The sequence below is a fragment of the Gopherus flavomarginatus genome, chromosome 15 (assembly GCF_025201925.1).
Source record: "Gopherus flavomarginatus isolate rGopFla2 chromosome 15, rGopFla2.mat.asm, whole genome shotgun sequence".
NCBI classification, from domain to species: Eukaryota; Metazoa; Chordata; order Testudines; family Testudinidae; genus Gopherus; species Gopherus flavomarginatus.
This window is the reverse complement of record NC_066631.1, coordinates 12,593,924-12,615,134: the sequence shown is the minus strand read 5'-3', so window position 1 is coordinate 12,615,134 and position 21,211 is coordinate 12,593,924. Positions and strand designations below refer to the sequence as shown.

The following is a 21,211-nucleotide window of genomic DNA, read 5'->3' as shown; positions in this document are numbered from 1 at the left end:
TGCTTTAGCTACCAGACAAGGTGGGCAGTCAGCGGACTGGGGGGCTATTCCTGATTCTGCTGCTGCCCTGAATGTTGAAGCTGTGGGTAAAGTGCTGTGAAATTCTCAGCAGGACATGGGCACAGAAGTACTAAAGTGCCCCCATATTCATCACTGTTACACGATGGTCACCGCCAGGGCTTGGCTCCCTTTGGTGGCACTACCACAACACAACTAATAAATCTAACTATTTGTCAGGAGGAGACTTTACAGATTGTATTTATCCATTAAAAAAAATTAAGCGTGGGGGGAGCTGCCCTGATAGCAAGGTGAGACGGCTGATGCTACAGGCTGTGTTTGAGGATCAAAACCAGTCAAAGAGCCATGCTGCGGATGGGAGGTGGGGAACCCCCTCACACGGTGATGAGAACCACAGCACATTTTCAAAGGGCATTGCCAGTGTGTGTTCCCTCAGTCTTAATGTCTTGAAACCTTTTACTTTTTAATTTTAAAGATTAAAAAAAGATTTGGGCTCCTGGACGAACTAGTGTTTTAAAAAGAAAGAAATGCCTCCGGCACAGCGCATATCCGATACCAAAAAGGTGGTTCCATTTAAATCCAATTTTTCTTGACAGGTGCTTTTTTCCAGCTGTGGTGTTTCTTGGGGCTGTAATCACCACAGTGACTGCTCAAGGAGCTCCACCCAAAGCCCATGGCATGAGAAGCCTGCAAAGTACTTCGACACATGGAATCCCACTCAAAGGCAGAAAATCAAAGCAGCCTAATAAATAAGAAGATTCCACTTGACACACTTGTCATTTTAAACGGCGTATTCGAGCGCTACCTCTTTCAGCACTTGAGGCTAATTAAGCCTGTGATTCTACCAACAGACATCATGCAAGCTGTTAGAAATGGTCTTACACTCCACAGTCAGTGTCATTATTAGCAAAAAAGAGACATCAGGAGCTCAAACACAACCCTCCTCTTTAGGACTGCATGATGCTGGAGCAGGGCTAGGAAAGTTCAAAGCCATGCCAGTCATTATAAGAGTCACTGTGGGGAACAGTGAGCAAAAACTGCCTACGAGAGAATTCACAGTTCCTCCCGGGCCAGCCTTAACTAAAGGCCACTGGAGAGGCTGGGGCTGGAGCAGTGGCTGTGGGGAAGCTCACAGCTCCTCCAGTCCCAGCCTCTCCAAGGAGCAATGGCTGCAAAGGCACTCAGAGGCTGCACAGGAGTGACATCGCAGCGTATTAATCAGCTCTGGGCGGCGTGTGTGTCTGAACATCATGACATTACCTCGGAGATTTCAGCAAACTGAGCATTGGCCTGGCAGCATTTCTCTGCTGTCTCCATGGCAACCTCATAGTTATCCACGAAGGCCCTGTACACTCCCAGCTGGCTGGCCTGCAGGAATCAAAGCAAAACAAAGTAAACACCAGAGAGGGGGATGGCTTGGGACAGCCGCTGGTGGGAGTCAGAATAACCAGGGAAGAGGCTGATTTACACCAATCCAAAGAAACTCAGGATGCTTTGAACAGGACGTGCCCCTCCCTCCTGTGGATTCTCCCCCACTGGAACAGGTGCTCCTGGCATGGTGGCTCCCTTTAACCAGCAGAAGTTAATTTGCTAGTCTGGGAGGATGACAAATCATTATAACCATTGCAAAGTTCTTCCCTTCTAAGCTGCCAGATTAGCGTCTATTTATATTTTAGTTCACGGATGAAACTTTGCAGGAGCTATTGGCTGTTTGCCATGAAATATGAATCAGACAGTAGTGATTCAGGCCTATAGCACGAACATGACCCCAGTGAGCTACTCGTTTGCTTCTGTGCATCTGCTGAAGCTGTTAAAACAAACCCAGATATTACCCAAGATCTACATATGCAGACATTATCTAAAGCCACATGGTTGAAGCATTAAGCACAGCAGTGCTGAAGAGTCGAATACAATACACACAGTATAGAACTACTGCTGGAAGGCCTGGACGGCAATGTAGGATTCTGCAACAGCAGAATGTGTGGTGGACCCTGATAAAGATACAGGAAGCCTTGGATCCTGTAATGAGCCATTATTAATCACTAGGTCTTAGCGCTGATCCTGTTTGCCGATTTCTAAACAGCAGTCATGTTCATGCTAGACAGCGTAAGATCCGACGGGGAAATCCCTGGGCAAATTCCAAGCATGTCTGAACTCTACAGTAACCTTTGTGTTGCAGACCCATGCAGCTGTGCTATAAACACCTCGGCAGTTCAAATGGGATTCCCAGCGTTCAATCAGAAAAACATGGACAGAAGGAGCACTGAAGGACTCTACTGAAAAGGAGCTAAGAACTTCCCCACAGCCAGTGATCCTACACCATTCTAGAGACGCTGCTTCTAACGTAGCTGTGAGCTTCCCCCACAAACAGTACTTCTGCATCGTTCCCTACACTGCCTCCCGCAGGAGAGCCTGGCACTTGAGTAGCTTCCCAGTTCCTCTGTGCATCTTTCCCTACACAGTTTAGTTAAGTAATGGTAGCTTGAGAAATGGTGAGCTGCCTCCTAAAGTGATCTTCACAGAGACAAGGGAACTAATTTCAGCCCTGCTGTACAATGGCACAGCTCCTACTGAAATCGGCGGCAACTGTGCACAGATGCCAGGGATGGTCTGGCTCCAGGCCTGCAGAAAGCATATGATCCATAGCTAGCACTGTTGTACCATCCCCAAATGAGCAGTAATCCTGACCGTAGTCTCTGCTGGGAGACTTATAACATTTCAATTTTGGAATCACATCCTAGCCACCATCTCTAGGACATAAGTGCTTTGATTTCTCCATTAGTGCAAGGGCTCTCGCTTTCCCTACCACACCTGAATAGAGTTGGTCCACAAAATCATCAAGACATTTTTGGATGAAAAATTCCTTTTTGAGCCAAACAAACATCTTCACAGAAAATTCTTATTTTGGTTAAAATTTTCTCATTTTTCTATGAAAAATGAGAAACCAATTTTTTTTGGTAAAAATTTGGTTTTTGGTAAAAAATCATTTTTCTGTTCTAGAAAAATGAAAAAGTTTAACTGTAAAAAATTTTTTTTGAGACAATTTCAATTTTTCATTAAAAATCCAAAAATTTCAAACCTCCAATATAGTTTCAGAATATTTCACCCCGTTCTACTCTTGACAGCTGGTGCTTTTTCTCCCCCAGCTGACTAGGTGGGACAATACAGCTACCGTAACAGTTTCTGTTAGCAGAAACTCACTGCAGAGTGTGCCACAATATATAAGATTCTAGAGTCTCCTTGGTGTACTGCCTTCAGTTTCAATCTAAGGTTCTTTATTTTACAGGTTAAATAAAATGAATGCCACCAGTGCCGTGAGTACAATTATCAAGACTCCAAACTATCATACCTCATGGCATGGCCACATGCGAAAAGTCTGCTCAAAGGACCTAATGTGCGTCCTAACTGACCACGTGCTAATGTCCAGTATTTCAGCACGCTCTCTCTTGTCGAGATGGTTTTAACTGCCTGCTAAGAATGGTTTGGCTCTGTCCAGTATAGCAAAACGCTCAGTTTGTCAGAGAAAATAGTGGAATAAAGTGACTGCTGAAGTATCTGTCAGAACACTGAACTAAATCACCAGAGCTGAAACAGCTAAGCAAGCCCAGAGCTCCCCAGGGATGTTCGCTCCGCATAGCTGAGTTATTGCTACACTAGGGAAAGCTCTCCCAACACAGATCCAACATCGCTTGCCAATTCTGTTACAAACACAAAAGGGTCAGGGGGAACAGAAAAAGAGTATCATGGATGCCAGGTACATGGGCCTGCCAGCCTCATCTGTATGACACAGCCTTAAACTCAGGCCAGAGTAGCAATACAGCAAGTCAAAGCTTGCTGGGACAAGCCAGCTATGGTAATTCATCTGAAGAGCTCTCCCTCAGCTAGTAGCATTATTTCCGCTACTCTCTCAAGGCAGTTTATCAAGCATCATTTGATTGCAGCACTCTTCCTACATCTCAGCTTTAGCAAGCTGGGGAGCAGCAGCAGGCGGCTCAGACCTTGTGAGCTAATCTCTGAGCCCCGCGTACCATGTCCATGAGCTATCTCCTCCTGACTGAAATACACCAGCAGTGAAAGGCAGCTTCTTGCTGTTTCATCTTGAGCTGCTGGAGGGCAATATTGTCGTCCCCATCCCCCATTTCAAGTCAACAGGGAAGGGAGCTGGTGCATTGCCACACAGATGTTAACAATTAAGTGACCCTGGTGAACTGCACTCTCCATCCAATAAGTGGAATGTCTCCCCAACTCAGGGAATCAGAGACACCGAAGGAATGTGAAGGATTCTTTTCTTTTTAGAAAAGAAAATGAAGCTCCCATAATCCTTTGCTTTCTGCACACTATAGGGGAGGGGCGAGAGGGATGCCTTTTGAATGCAGACAATCAGGTATATCTGGCTTGGGGACCCCTAGGTCATCTTCAGGCTCTGTAAGTTGCTTTATTCTTATCTGTTCTGTTCTGCACACTGAGGTCTTTTGTTGAACTTTGCTAGGGGAACTCTCAGCACCAGACTGAAAAAACACATCCACAATCACAGCAAAGGGAATAGCAGGAGCACAGGGGGAGGAGGGTAGAATATCAAAGCACGAGGTAACAACAGTGCAGATAGAGCAATGCAAAAAACGGATAGGAGGTGGCGGGGGTGTGGAACAGAGCAGCAAGTGGAAATGCACATAAACACACACACCAGTTTCCTTTTTCAAAAATCTGAAACTAATTCATTTCTCTGGCCAAGTGAGAGCAGCAGTGCCCCCAGGCAGTGCCTAAAAGAAACAATCATCTGCTAATGGCTTGGGTTATACTAGCTCCAAGAGAGGACCGGCTGCCAGAGCAGAGACAAAGAAAAGATTTGAGATGCTAATTCCTAATAAGGGGCCATTTGTGTGCACAACCTAAGCAGCTACCTGTAGGCTTTGACCTTAGCTATGGTTACAGTGAAAGAACATGGTTATTCTCCATGCAGCTACCTCTCTCTACTGCCCCCAGAACTGTGGCAGATGAGCACAGACAGCAGGAACGGGTTCAGGGAAGAAGAAACACCACCAAGGTGCTAGCAGCTGATCTGACAGTCTAGTGCAGAGTTTTGTCAATATCATCACTGGCACGGTCAGACTGGGCACATGGATTTTTTGCCTGGGCTAGTAAGTTTTCATTAGAATGTTGCAAATGCTAGTGAAATGCATTGCCACGTGTGCTGAGGGGGTCAGCAGGGGATACAGATGCAGCAGATCATGTTTTGGTTCTCCATTTGTACAGAGCAATGTGGTCAGTGTCTATGACTGGGGCTCCTAAGTGCTATCACAACACATGTAAAAAATAGCAGCAGTTAAGTCTCTAGGGTGAGAGAACACCCGCTTGCTCTGGAACAGGACTAGCAGGCTCCAAAGGAAATTGTGTTCAAACAGAGACTGGATGGTCAGGTATGACACAGGATGTTTGAGGACAGAAATATAGGGAAGAACTGCAGGGTTCTCAAAGCTGCTTGGAAGTCCTCCACCACAGTGGTTCCCACCTCCAAGGCAGCATATGAATCATACTGAGTAATTGCACAGCCAATGCACCACTACTATCTAATTCACTCCTATGCAATGTCACGGGATATTTTATACAAGAAGTGAAATATGAAACTGAACTCTACTCTATGTGCCCCCAAAGGGCTCCGACACTGTCTCTCTCAAGTGGAAAAAAAGTGATCCAGGCAACTACAGGCCTGTCAGTTTGACATCTGTAGTATGCAAGGTCTTGGAAAAAAATTTGAAGGAAAAAGTAGTCAAGGACATTGAGATCAGTGGTAATTGGGACAAAATACAACATGGTTTTACAAAAGGTAGATCATGCCAAACCAGCCTGATCTCCTTCTAACTGATTTTTTAGACAAAGGAAATGCAGTGGATCTAATTTATCTCGATTTCAGTAAGGTATTTGATATGGTTCCACATGCGGAATTATTAGCTAAATTGGAAAAGATGGGAATCGATATGAAAATTGAAAGGTGGATAAGGAACTGGTTAAAGGGGAGACTACAGTGGGTCATACTGAAAGGTGAACTGTCAGGCTGCAGGGAGGTTACTAGTGGAGTTCCTCAAGGTTTTGGGACCAATCTTGTTTAATCTTTTTATTACTGAGCTTGGCACAAAAAGTGGGATGTGCTAATAAAGTTTGCAGATGACATGAAGCTGGGAGGTATTGCCAATTCAGAGAAGGACCGGGATATCATACAGGAAGATCTGGATGACCTTGTAAACTGGAGTAATAGTAATAGGATGAAATTTAATAGTGAAAAGTGCAAGGTCTTACATTTAGGGATTAACAACAAGAACTATTGTTATAAGCTGGGGAGGCATCAGTTGGAAGCAACAGAGGAGGAGAAGGACCTCAGAGTATTGGTTGATCACAAGATGACTATGAGCCACCAATGTGATATCGCCGTGAAAAAAGCTAATGCGGTCTTGGGATGCATCAGGCGAGGTATTTCCAGTAGAGATAAGGAGGTATTAGTACTGTTATACAAGGCATTGGTGAGCCCTCATCTGGAATACTGTGTGCAGTTCTGGTCTCCCATGTTTAAGAAGGATGAATTCAAACTGGAACAGGTACGGAAGAGGGAAACTAGGATGATCCGAGGAATGGAAAACCTATCTTATGAAAGGAGACTCAAAGAGCTTGGCTTGTTTAGCCTAATCAAAAGAAGGCTGAGGGGAGATATGATTGCTCTGTATAAATATATCAGAGGAATAAATAACAGGGAGGAAGAGGAATTATCTAAGCTCAGTACCAATGTGGACACAAGAACAAATGGATATAAACTGGCTATCAGGAAGTTTAGACTTGAAATTAGATGAAGGTTTCTAACCATCAGAGAAGTAAAGTTCTGGAACAGCCTTCCAAGGGGCGTAGTGGGGGCAAAAGACATATCTGGCTTCAAGACTAAGCTTGATAAATTTATGGAGGGGATGGAATAATGGGATAGCCTAATTTTGGCAATTAATTCATCTTAGACTACTAGTGGTAAATATGCCCAATGAGATGTTAGATGGAGTGGATCTGAGTTACTACAGAGACTTCTTTCCGGGGTCTCTGGCTGGTGAGTCTTGCCCACATGCTCAGAGTTTAGCTGATGGCCATATTTGGAGTCAGGAAGGAATTTTCCTCCAGGGCAGATTGGCAGAGACCCTGGGAGTTTTTCACCTTCCTCTTCTGCATGGGGCACGGGTCACTTGCTGGAAGATTCTCTGCACCTTGAAGTCTTTAAACCGTGATTTGAGGACTCCAATGGCTCAGACACAGGTTTGATACAGGAGTGGGTGGGTGAGATTCTGTGGCCTATGTTGTGCAGGAGGCCAGACTAGATGATCATAATCGTCCCTTCTGACTATGATTCTAAGTGTCAGGATGCCATGCCAGCCTCCCTGGTAACTGAATGATCAGCAAGTGACACACCGCAGGCTTTGTGGAGAGCTCTAAAGTCTTCTGGACAACGGACTGTGTTTGTAATATTGCTGGGGTCATGGTGCAGCCTCTAAGCACAAAACCGAAGGCCTAGTTATGACCCCTCCACAGTGGAAAGACCAATTTAAAATTCTACCACCTCATCCAGCCATGGACCCCAATGCACCAGAGCCATGCAAAGGAATGAATGCGAGTCTCAGACACACCTGGCAGACATGCCTATTAAAGGAGCGTTGGGGGTGGCAGCTTACTCACCAGTTTCTGGAAGAGGTCTCCGACACGCTGCTGGTGACTCCACTGCTGGACTCGGGGAAAGAGCCCATCATAGAACTCTTTGTGGATCTCGTACAGCTCAGGCACTTTGAAGAAAATCGTCTCAATCTGCTGACTGCTCAGCACAGGCTGAGAAGTGGTGGCAGCAGCCTTCAAAGGCTTCATGGGCTAAAAATAGAATCCAGGAGACTGTTACTTCAGGCACCAAGTAAACTTGTCTTGGTCATGTTCTAATGCCTCCTTCCTATTCCGTTACATGATGTTCCCACTACACTTCAGTGACTCTGAACACTAGACTGTACCAATTCTCTCCTTGGGGCAGTTCAACTCCCAGTTCACAGATTTCCCCAGGATACGAATGCTGAAATTACAGTCCCTGTGCCCCATGTTTTTTCCCCTTAATCTCTATTCCACTAGCTGGGGGGCAGCAGGTGTAGTAGTTAAAGCAGGAGAGCTAGACATCAGGACTCCTGGGTTCTACTCCGAGCTCTGCCAATGACTCCCTTTGTAACCTAGGACAAGTCACTTTGCTTTTCTATGCCTCCATTTCTCCACCTGCAAAACGAGGATAACAATTACCTACATTTCACCAGCTCACTGTGAGACAGTCAGCGTTTGTGAAGCTCTTGGAAATCTTTGGATGAAAGTTGCTCTGGAAATGTGAATATCATCATTAAATCTGGTGTCTGTGCCAGGTGCTTACCAGCAGCAGAGCCTCTAGGTGGCTCAGGTAGGTTTCCTCACTGGCTAGGATTCCAGACAAGACCCACTTTCTCATCTCCAAGCCCTTCTCCAAGTCTGGCTCACTCTACAGAGAAACAAGATGAAAGGAAAGGAGTGGGGAACATTATTTAGCATAGAAAATATGACCTCAGGGCAAACTAAAATTTATTGCATTTAGGTATAGATTGTCACATTCTTTATTAATCACTCAGCTTCTGGGCACACGTACAGAGATAAAAATAACATACAGAGTTTATTTACCCAGTAACTTAGAAACGTAATGATAATTCTCCATGAGCTTGACTTAATAATTGTGTGTATCACTTGGACACCGCTCCCCACCCCGGTAGCCTGGGGTTTCCACAAGATGACTGCTTGTTTCTTTTCTGCCATTTGTTAAGGTAGTTCTCAGGCACCAATTTGCCCCAGTGGTTATTCTTTTAACAGGTCTATTTTATTTAGCAGGTAGGATAATCTGCACTACTTGGTTGGGATCGCAGTGCTGATTCTCTAAATGGGGTTTCCTTAACTGGATTACAAGAAACATTATTACTTTCACAGAGACAACCCAAAAGCGAAAATGCAAAGACAAGAGAAAGACAGGAAAAAAGAATTCAGAGTTATGTGGGCAAAAATAAAGGCTAGAGACAGATATTATGAAGAGCTGATAACTAGAGCTGGGCAACATTTTTGCGACGTATAGTAAATTCATCCAAAAAATGCAGTTTTGGGGCAACCAAAACTAACTGCAAATTTGGCAAATATTTTCAGCCAAATAAAAAAAAGGAGAGGAAAAAAATCAAAACAGTTAATTTCAACAGGTCATTTCATTCACATTTTTCCAGTTTTTCCATCAGAGTCAGAAAAACCCAGAAAATTCTATTGATTTTTTTTCAGATTTTTCAATTCAGACACCAAATTGAAAAAATCTATTATTTACTCAGTTCTAGAGGTAACAGTTAAAGTGTCTACTATAAAACCCCATTTTAGCAACTCTATAAAACTGTGAATTGGAAATGTCATTTGGCCTGAAAACATCCAGATTTTATCTCAAAGGCAAAAGGGAGCAATTCTGCAAAGTTTGAAGAAAAAGTGTCCAACGCTTACAATATAGTTCATTAGAAACATCCATCTATTTGAAATTCTGTTATATATTTCCTGGTCTCCCTCTAATGCAGAACACTGCTTCTTATAACTCTTTCAAGCACTCATACAGTCAAATCTCCTTGAAAACAGGAGCATTGTTTAGAAGAGTCGGCATGGTGGCTGTGCGTGGATAGTTTGGGGATCAGTCCTGCCACAGTGAATATCAGAAGGGTTTTGGCCGTTCATGTCAGTGGGAACAGGATTGGGATCTATGTGAATATGACAGTAGACTGCATGCTATTGGCTGAACATGAGTCTTTTCCATATCTGAAAGCCAGCAGAGCTCTCCTTTAGCTGGGAGACCCTCGTTTTGGGCTCTGGAGATACATGTGATTTATTATGGAGAGGGAAGGGGTAGCCTCTCCATCGTAAAGTTTGCAGCAACAGTCCCATTATGAGGTTGTTTTGAGCCCATATGCAACTCCAAGAAAGAGAGATGGATCCTCTTATTAAATTGTGTAAGCACTTTTTGAGAGTGAAAGACCTTAAAATGGCTCCTCTCTGGTAGTTCTGCGATGTGTCAAATACTGCAACACCTTGTGAAAGGAAACGGTAGATGGAAGCTGCTCTAAAGAAACTGGTAAAAAGTACCCCACAAGTATCTTAGCCAGCTAAGATATGGAAGAGGAAAGCACTTGAGTTTGCATCGTCCTTTCAGTGAAATTCTTAGACACACAATGTATTTTGACATCTTGAAAGGGAGTTTCTGAGGAGCCCAGGAATTTGTAATCCAGCAGACAGTTTAAGCTTCAAGGAAAACCCCAGTGATTAGGCACAGCGTCTTAAATACTATACTGAGCTGGTGTGTGCATGTGTGCACACAACACATGCATGCACCACTGCCCTCTACTTTACATCATCAGAACTGCTCAACTATTTTATGTTCATTATTTATCACTCGTATGACAGGAATGCCTACGAGCCCTACCCTGGACCACAGCTCCATTGGGCTAGGCACAGTACAAACACAGAACAAAAACATAGGCCTAAAACTTTTAGCAGATTTCCTTCAACTCAAGTGGAAGGGGCCAGGGCATTTGGAGGGTCAGAGCTCTCTTCTACCTGTATCTGCAAAATGCCCATTGGCCCAGATCTGTGATACAAGGCCAGGCATGAAGCTGCTGGATGGCCAGGTAACTTCACAACAAATGTTAAAAACCCGTCACCGCTTCAACCTTCCTCCTGCTGCAAATGATGTGATTGGTACCTTATTGATATGACTCTGTAATTCTCATCAGCAGGCCCTGCCTGATGACAGAGTGTAGGACTGTGAGAAACCAGGCCCAATCTGTAAATACGGAATTGCAAAGCTGCGGAACAGGAGCGATATAATGAATTCTGTATAGACAGAGACAGTCAGATTCTGATGAGTGCTTTAAATCTCTTAAGTTAACCCAAAAAAATATTGCTATAGATTTACTGGCACATAAAGTTTCTCTTCCAGCTCTAGAAGCCCGTTTTCCCATTCACAGGAATAGGCTCCAATTTCTAACAATCCCTACTGGGTATTCTCAGATGGTAAAGATGGAAGTTCCTGGTTTGACTGTTAAAATTTCTTATACACATATTAAAAAGAACAATTATATATCATCATTTCTTTATATATATATATATATATATATATATATACACACACACACACACACACATATACATACATACATATTTATTTATTTATTTATTTATTTATTTATTTATTTATTTAATAAAAAAGATTTACTCCTCAGAGGTTCAAACATCTCTCCCAGGACTCTGCCATGGCTGGCCTCCCCAGGGACATCAGATGGAGAGGTCACCTCTGAAAGTCGTTGCAGTGGTTTTTAAATCCCTTTTATGTAACCAGCTTCAAGTGTGATGCTGGAGACTCTTGTCCCCTTTCAGTTCTATCCAGCCCAAGTGGCCTGGTGGCCTCAGGCTGCAGTGCAGCAGCTGCATGAGGAAACCCCAGGGGAGCTGAACCTACAGCCACAGAGCACATTAAAGGTTTCCAGGGCAGTATCTGAAATTTACACACTTATTCCTAGAGCTCATTCAGATGATCTGCTGCTGCTGCTCCCACTGCTCTCAGGGATCAATAAGACACCACGTTTCTTCTGTCTGGGTTGTGCTGCTGCTCAGCACTTCCCTCCTGAGAACTGATGATCCAATGCACATTTCCTGCTGAGGAAGCTCTGCTTTGATAGTTTTATCTAGTACCTTACTGATTGGGCAGCTCTCGCCACCAGAAGCGCATCAGGATCCAGCACCAGTACCTCTTCACCTTCCAAGGGGGACTGCATCATCCACTCTTTATATCCCGCTCAGTGAAATGTACTCTGGGCCCAGGAAAGTCACAGGGAATTTGGCACCAGACTTCAGCAGGTGCAGGAACAGGGAGTTCGTTTCAATCATCCAACTGCCGTCTCCTTTCCCATCTGCAGAACTGGAAATGGTCTCACCCTCTCATCAGTGGTGAGTCAAAGTGGTGAGCAGGCATGAGCAGGGAGGCCACGCCCCCTCCCCCACTGAATCAAAGAGGAAAGAGCAGGGAGGCACACACCAATTCCAAGAGCACTCACTGCTCTGCCTGGTGCATCTACCAAACAAGGGGAGTGCTCCTGGGACCAGAGCTTCACTCCTTGTCATGCTTCTGCAGTCCAGGTAGGGAAAGAAGTGGAATGCCCAGCACATAGGCATGGAAGAACAGTTCCTTGTCACACATGGGGAAGAGGAAGATCTGCTAGGACTAGGGAGAAGGAACTCCGAGTCTGAGCAATGCCGGTGGTTGCAGAGTGGGGTGGGGAGTAGCCCTACATTTACCAAGTTCACACTGGCCAAGTGGCAACACTCCTACAAGACGAAAGTGGGGAGTCATCAGCAGGGTGCAGGAGCAGCACATGGCGGAAAGCAATGTATTCCCTGCCTGACCTGGGGAGGGGTGGATGCTGGGCTTCCTCTCAGGCTGGCTTGGCCCATTTTTCACTTGTAGGTGTCCAGCAAGCATCTTGATTCTATCCCTCCCACTTTTCCTCAGTACCCTCCCCCAACCCATTCCTCCTCTTCCTCTCTAAGCCTCCTCCCTCACCTGCCCTCAGCTACCCTCCTCCACAAATTTAAAAATAAATGCATCTCGTAAGAGCATCTCGTGGCAGCAGCCAGAGACCATCTGTCAATCGTGGGAGCTCTCTCTGTGAAGCTCTGCACCTAGTCAGCTCTGAACAAGCTTGTTGTAATCAGTGCTCTTTGCTCCTGCTCTCCAGCAGCTGGGGGCAGAGCATGGAGGAGGGAGAGGGAGCACTGATTAGAATAGGAGCTTCAGGAGCATGGGATGCCAGCAGCACTATTCACAGGCTGGTGTTTCCTGCACAGCTGGACTTGTGCTGGAATAAATTTGTTCATCTCTAAGGTGCCACAAGTACTCCTGTTCTTTTTTCACAACTGGACTGTGCATCAAGCTCTCCTGGGGATTTCAAGCTGATATGTTGGGTCGCTGCCATTGGTGCAATCCTGCAACCTGAATCCAGGCCAGTCTGAGTGGTTAAAAGTGCTGGATATTAGACACCCTGCGTACGCTGGCCCAGGGCCAGGGCTGTTTCGAATGTGTTTACAACTTGTCAGTCTAAGTACTTTAGTTTACTAACCAGGTTGGCACTGCCTGTTGTATTCAGTTACTGCAAGCCTGGGATTCACCAGCTCCAAGGATTAGACAGACACAGCTCTTCCCAAATCTGTTTAAAGGACTCAGGGCTTTTTGGCTGCTGTTTAAATTAACAGTAATAATCGTTTTATTGTAAACGTTGGGAGCGTACGGATTAAGAAACTGGAAACATGATGAATAAGAATTTACAAAGCAGCCCCAGCTGGCATCTCCCTGTGAAGGGAAATGTTGCCTCTGACTGGGTGTATTAAAGGGATCTTTAAATCTCTCCCCACCCTTTGGTAGAGTGTTTTCGGAAACCACGCAATTAGCATGTTCAAAGGAGAAGTTTCCAGTAAGGATGGCTCTGAGTCTCAGATAGAGGCTAGCAGCCTTCAAAGGGGAAAAATTATTAAGTATGATGTTTAAAAGGTAAACATCTTTGGAGGCTTCTGTTTAATAGGCTGGAGGTGGCTCATTGTCTGGGAGATGTTAAACAGGGAAAACCAGGCCGGCCCTGCTTCATACGAGCAGGGCTGGGTGGGAGCAGGGAGAGGAGCCAACATTATTTATAACATCAATGCTGTGTGTGCCAGCTATTCTCAGGAAGGGCTTGTACATCCAAGCAAAGCCATTAAAACAGCAGAGAGAAAGAAAGAATAGGAGAGGAAAAGAGTGTGGGGGATGGAGGGGATAACAGAAAGTGAAGACAGGAGAGAGATCACAAATAAAACTGGGAAGGAGACATAGCAAGACAAGGAGAAGGAACGAAAAGGTCTGAGGGGAAATGACAGAATGAAAGAGGGAGAAAGCGGGAGGTGCTGGGGAAAGATGTGCAGACAGAGGCAGAGCAAAGCCATAGGGCTGCGCTGGGGACAAGATCCTCTGAGGTACAGATGCAGTTTCAGAAATCACCCTGGTTTTTCTTCCCTGACAGATCCCGTCAGCTGCATGCACCAACCTGAGTAGGAGGTGCCATGCCTGTGCCTGTGCCTGTCCCCTTCCCTCCAACAAGGAACAAGATCTGTAGGGAAAAAAAAACAAACTGGTGTGTTTTGCCCCAGGGGTGCCACAGTGGGAAGTGGAGTCAACAGTTGGGAGCAGATCAGGTGAGGTAGCTTGCCCCCCACTCCCTCACATTGCTGGAGGATATTCTCTGACTCTCAGGAAACACCAGATAGGCTGGTGCAGGTCGTCTTTCCAGTGACTGTCACCCAGACAGCGTCTGCTTTGGTAATCTGCAATAAAGGACGTTTGTAAGCATGGAAGGCAGAGCTTTTCACACCCGTCAGAGGCCAGCTTTATAAAAGGGAGTTCCAATTTCTGACGCTACCAGTTTCCAGAACTCCATCCCTGGTTATACTGGCAGGAGCAGTGATTTAAACACAGAAGTGTAGCCTTACACAGTAACTTCTGTGTTCTTCCTAGCTCGCACCCTCACCAGGCTGCGGGGAATTTAAAACCCTCTGCTTCCTGCTTGAGCTCAGCATTGATGAATCACAAAGCAGGAGAACAAAGATAAACTATAGAGATTAATTAAAAAAAAAAAAAAAAAGTAAAGGACTATTTAAGGTCCCTAAGCATTCCCAGAGAGGCAGGACTTTAAACACTTTGGGGTGGGGATTGTTTACCCTAAGGCCTGACTCCAGGCCCTCTGCTTACTATTTATTATTTGCAGAGCAACAACAGTGCTAGGCACTTTGAGACACGTGTGAGAACCTACAGGTTCAACGCACAAATGAAAGACGGGGTAGCAGACTGAATAGGAGGTAGTGAGATGGATCCAGAACAAGCAAAGAGGGCTGATGGGGCAGCACCATCTACGGGTCTGAGTGACATTCTGGACTCCCCAAAGAGCACAGACGGTTACAAGAGCAGCCTGACACAGGGGCCCAGCAGCGGAACCGCAAAGATGTAGGCACCCGTGGAGAAAAAGGGATCTAAAAGCTGGTGCCTGGGGAAATTACCATAGGTGGGTTGAAGCTGACAGCACTCTATCCAGGGGTTAAAATCTAGCTCCCCTTACTTGTCTAAAGCAAAGGAAGCACTCCCCCTGCTCTGGAGGAAACCTGCTCCCCTAGAGCTGCTGCTCCTCTCTGGTTAGTAATGGGAGCAGCATGAGGAGCCGGAGCCTGTGTAGCAGCGCAGTGCTAGCCCACTGGGGGCCCTAAGGAAGAATATTCCCCCCCAAACACATAATAAAAGGCTGTTTGGGGTCCTAAGCAATTGCTTAGTCTGCTTATGCCTAGGGCCGGCTCTGCTGGCTAGAGAGCATCTGGGTCTTTCCCTGCCAGTGGGTGTTACCATGGCTGAAGCAGACCAGGGAAGAGGGGGCATCCCAGCCAGAGTCCTCACTCACGACCCAGCTTCCTCCTTCTACAGGGAAAGGCAGCCAGTTCTGACACTCCCTCTTGAAAGGGGGAGAGAGAGAGAGAAAAATACTACAAGAGATTGGATTTTGGCATAAAACTGATCTAAACACGCAAGAAATGGATATTTGTAATTTTTCTAGGGGCAGCACACCTGCCCTCAACCCCACATCATCATTACATCCCTACATACTCTACATTGCTGGAGGAGTTTGGATGGGGAACACCAGGGACGTGACTCAACCCAGTTCCACACACTGCATATGTCTGGCTGGGGCGCTGCTTGGGGACAGGAAGTTCTTACAGATAAATTTCTTCTCTTGTCCCTGCTCTCTTCCCCTTGCTTCCTTTCCTCACCTCAAGAGGACTCGCTCCAACATAACAAGCCCCCCAGTAGTCACCACCAAGACTGGGGAACTCTCCCATCCCTCTCCTGACCTACTCTGAGCACTATGCCTTCCTGTACCCTTATTTCCAGCAACAAGCCCCCAGTTTGAACCCCAAGCTCTCAGAACTCTCCTTTAGTGACATGTGCCACTAGATGCCCCAACACTCCTGTATGCCCAGAGGTAAACTCCGTTTATACGGCCCTACTCCCAGCTACTAACTCCAGTTCCCACTCCCAAATACAAATGTAACCTCTATATTATAGGCAAGGCTGGTAGAACTGTCTATTATTAAGGTTGCCCCACACTTCATATTATTATATCCTGTTTTCAACTTTGCCAGACTTCATCTATTTGGGCTAAAATTTTCAACAACACCTGTATGTTTCAGGCTGAAAATTTCCAAAAAGTTTCAGACAAAATGATTCAGCAGTTTCCAGGAATGAGGCTAGGAAAAAAAAAGAATCACATTGCTTTGCAATGTTAAAAAAAAAAAAAAAAAGACTCTGGTAACCTTTTCTTTTGAGAAGCTCGGGTACTCCAATGTTCAGGAGCAGGGACTTGAAATTTGGCCGGGGAGGTGGTCTTTGTGTCAGGGATGTGCATTGTGCTGTTTCTGTCAAAATCCACCCACATTTGGCCTTTAAAAAAAATCTCAGTTCACACTTGCCAGTAGAGATTTCTTAGAGTTTAGCAGCAAAAATCTTCAAAGATTCCATACACAAAGACACGCTCTAATTCCTCATGCCTCTACTGCGGGCCAAACAGTGTGTGCACCATCTCCTCACAGAAACCAAGCATGCTCCATTTCCAGTCCCCACAGCTCCTACATGTGACAGAACTGTGCATGCACGGTCCATCTCCTCACAGTTGCTTTGGGCTAGGGTGGGGCTGGGCACTGGCACTGAGAAAAGGGCGTCTGTCTCTTCTGTGCTCTCTCCCGCAGCAGGCTCTCAGGCAGCATGGAGGAGGAGGAAGCCACCTGACTCTAATACAGATGAGACAGCTCATGAGGCTGGGGGTATGGAAAGGAATAGATTGGGCCAAGGAGCAGGAGACACTGCCACTGGAGGGAGAAAAAACCTTCCCCTGTGACTGGAAACTGGGGGAGAGTGGAGACTGAACTAGTGGGTAAACAGATTGATAATTGGGGGCGGGGTCTGGAACTTGGTAGGCAAGAGGACTAAAAGCTGGGGGATAAGGAGAGGAGATTGTGATGGGCTGGGCAGAGACTGGGAGTGGGGGATGGTAGGGGAGGCTGTTAGTGGCTGGACAAGACAGATGGGACTGAGAACCAGTGAGAGAAACTGGGGGGACTGGAGAATTTGGAAAAGTCCCCCTAGACCCCACTGACTGAATCAGGCAGAAGAACAAAGCTACTTACAGAGGAGAAAGCTTCTATTAACACACTATCTTCTGGTTTTCAGCGACTGTGGGAAAGGTAATACACGAGGTGCATGTGACAGCTTTACAGGCTTCTGGTCAAATATGTTTTGTGCGCTCGCCTCAGTGCACCACCTTGGGCACTTTATCCTTTCTTACAGTGACACCTTTTCCAAAGCAGCTGCAAGCGCAACCATGACGACAAGTGGCTTTGCAACTTGCAGTAACAAGGGAATTAATGTGGCTGTAAAATATTGTGACAGGGTTGAAATTAACCTCGTAACCCTGTGACTGACACTTCCTCATGTGTGATAGCACCAATATCTGCAGATTACTTACAGTGTAATCAGGGTCACTTTAAGGAGCTTTAATTGCAGCTCAGGGTCAGGAGTCTGAGGTAGCGCTGGTGCCCCTCTCTTAGCAGTTTTACTGCGCTGGACAGGAACGAACCATAATTAACACAGCCATCCACTCATCTATGAAGCAATAGGCACAAGCAGATTTCCCCATACTCTATTTATAACAAGCCACTTTGACACTGCAGCAAGTGGTCACTCCAGGAAGTAAAGGAACTCTACCACTGATGCATGTTAGCACTCTTCCCAGCAGAATGAAATGACCCAGATGCTCCAGCAGGATATTGCAGGGCTGCCCCAGGAATGCCCATGCTGGGATTTTCTGTCACAGCCCTCACATCCTTCCCCCCGCCTTATTTAATTTTTGTAATAAAGAAAACCAAGAACTCAAGTATGAATAGAAGCACCATTCCTGATGGGTAATGCTGTAGTAACAGCGAGTGTGACAGGGGCCTGAGGGGCTATGCTCAGCTTTACCTCTCCTCCTGAACAGGTGCTTGGGGAAGGATTGCAAACAGGCAGCTTTGAGGTAGGGGGTGAAGGCTGGGAACACCTTCTGGAAAGTCAGGCTCTGCACCCAGAGTCACAGGACAGGGTGGAACTCCAGGCTGGGGAATTTTCCATTACTCCTCTTTGCCCAAGTCAATAACCCATTTTGATTTCTGATTCTAAACACTACATTTGGAAGAAAACCCTTCCTGTCTGCAGCTGCGTTTCATTTCTAGTGAGCCACATTAAGCTAACAGTTAAATTTGACTGAACTACAGTTAATTACCCATTTAGTTCCTGGGAGGGGGAGGGGGATTATTGATTCTTTCAAAGTTAAAAACACTCCCTCCTGGAAGTGTTTACACATTGGCACAATGGATCCAGTCAGCTCTAAGGTCTATTGCAGGTGGTCACATGAGCAGCTACTGAGTGCACACAGGACATTTTTTAAACGAGAAGCATCTATTTCATATGCACCGTCACCACACTTCAGAGTTTAATCGCTTGGCAATTTTAATTCCTGTTGTCCCCCAAGCTTCAAAACTTGACTTTACCTGTCAAAGTCTGAGAGCTACCTGAGCGTACTTCACTACCATCCAACCCCCTCCTGTTCCTCCCTCCCCCAATCCTTTTGGTCACAAATCATAATTACCATGTTCCCCCTCAGCATGTCTTTTTACAGTGTTTGGTCCAAGACCTTCTCTAAAAGCATCAGCTGGTATTTAGAGCTTGATTCTGCAGCCTTCATTCACTGAGTAATCTCATTGATTCAACAGCGTTACTGACTCACAGGAGTGAGGCTGAACAATTGGCCATAAATTTCTATGCACGTTACACATCCAAGAAACATGGGATTAACACCTGAAAGCTATTTTAACCTTAAATGCTCCATTCCTAGCAGGTACCACTATCACATGTCAATCAGTCCTCCTTCCCATGCTAGTCTCTCTCTCTCTCTCTCTCTCTCTCTCTCTCACACACACACACACACACACACACACACACGCTGATTCCATGCTTAAAGAGACTAAAAAGGACTCACTGATTTTGTGGACTCCAAAGACTCTGAGGAGAGAGTGTCTCGGCTGCCCCGACTCTTGGAACTGAGATGGGGTGAGGAGGATGGAGAGTCATCAATGTAGGGCATCATGTCATGGTGTCGCCGCTGTTCTTCGGCACGGTCTGCATCATAGGCATAACTAGGTGGCGTTCCACTGAATGAAGCATCTGTAGAAAAAAAGCTTAGCTTAAAAACAGAACTGAGAAGGAGATAAGCATAGGCCGAGTCCAGTCCCTGCTCCCAACAAGAACACATGCCTTGTCAGTATTCAGCAAATCCACAATTATTGACAGCAAGATACACTTAAGCCTGGAATGGAGCTGCAACAAACTCCTGCTTGTTAAGCAGACACCCTATTCCACTCATTAACAACTCTGGGAAATAAAGCCTTTTCTGATACCTAACATAAATTATTCTTTACTTAATGACAGTTCATATCCCTGGGTTTTGCCCTTATTGCATAATGTTAAATATTAATGCATTTGTGCTTAATGCATAAACTTCCTTTAAAATGTTAAAGAATTCCTAGCAAGGTTCTTGTGGGGTGCCCTCCATGGGTTGCCAATCCATGATTATATCTCTCAGTGCCTCGTTTTCATAAGATGAGCATGATGGGTCAGGGCAATGAACCTTGTCCATTTAGCACAATCAATACAGATAAGGCCTCCACGAACGTTAGCAATGATATAGACTTCATAAACTGACACACACTAGGATGGAAATCCAGGGTTTCTCCAGACCTCTCAGCAACAGGAAGACTAGGAAAGAAAGATTTTATGAGCAAAGCGAACAGCCATGCTCCCAAAAAAAAAACCAAACAACCCCAAAAGACCCCTTTGTGAATGTCCCTCCTCCTTAGATTCCTGATTAATTCATCAAGTGTGGGGAGAGTGTGCCAAATTAACCATCATTTGGTGAAAAGTGAGAGTGAACCTCTGAGGAAAAGGCAGGTGGGAGAACTGTTCTTTGCATCCTGTGCTGGAGGAGGACAGGAAGCTGCTATAAGTGGAGTGTGAAGGCCACACACTGAACACCTTGCCCAACATCTCTGCTGTAGCCTAATAATCCCCTCTGATCACTCTGCACACACAGATGTGCACAAAGACTGAAATTCACCACTGTGCAGGGAGCCAGCACAAGGCCTATTGGACCGACGAGAGATCTAGGCCATAGAGCTTAAGTGGTACACAGCTCTTCTATTGATCCTCTGCACAGGGGTCCATTTTGTATACCTGTAATGTCCCTGTAGGGCTACTGAACACGGGACCTGAAGCTGCAGGGCTACAGTTTATTTCTCTCCTCACCCCCAAGTATTATTACTCTACTTTTATACGCTATCAAGGGGGGAAATGATACGTTGCAAAAGAATAAAGATTTCTATAAATCAGCACGTACTGTCACAAGGGGAGCCCAATACAAACAATGCCATGTGAAGTGAATAACTCTAGCTTTAGATACCACACAGAAGACAGATCCTTCTGTTTTGCAGGTATGAGGAGCCCAACTTAAGACTGTGCATTAAACACAGGCTGAAATACAAACAGGACTAAGTTGGACTCTTTTCCACAAAACTATTTAGGCTCTGCCAATGTAATGAGAACAAGCAGCTACCAAATATATCCAGCAATCCCCTGCAACCCCTGACCTTGGTGATGTGTAAGAGTAACATTTTACAAACCACTTTCCTCCCTCAGAATCACCTCCACAGGGTCACCACCTCTGAGGTACCAAAAACAAAAACAAACAAAAATCACAGGGCATCTGGGATGATCCTAATCCCATAAGACTACACCACTAAGCACCCATCCAAACTTCCCAGGACAGCTACCTCAAAAAAGGGACAATCCTGGGAAAACCTGGACAGGTGGCAACCCGACATCTCCAAGAAAGTGAGACTCACTCCAGCAAAGGATGTGCACACTGTGTGAGACAAAATAAATCTTTAG

At 45.6% G+C, this 21,211-nt stretch overlaps 1 protein-coding gene across 2 annotated transcripts in view; it reads right to left on the bottom strand.

Annotated features, from left to right (window-relative positions):
- The window catches only part of BCR (BCR activator of RhoGEF and GTPase), a 128,500-nt gene that overhangs the window by 49,655 nt on the left and 57,634 nt on the right, over window positions 1-21,211 (bottom strand). For both annotated transcript variants that reach the window (XM_050924452.1, XM_050924453.1), the window contains exons 2-5: window positions 19,248-19,432; window positions 8,441-8,545; window positions 7,720-7,905; window positions 1,279-1,386 (exon numbers count right to left, since the gene is read on the bottom strand). In XM_050924452.1, the coding sequence (XP_050780409.1) occupies window positions 1,279-1,386; window positions 7,720-7,905; window positions 8,441-8,545; window positions 19,248-19,432 (584 nt within the window). The remainder of the gene's footprint in view (window positions 1-1,278; window positions 1,387-7,719; window positions 7,906-8,440; window positions 8,546-19,247; window positions 19,433-21,211) is intronic.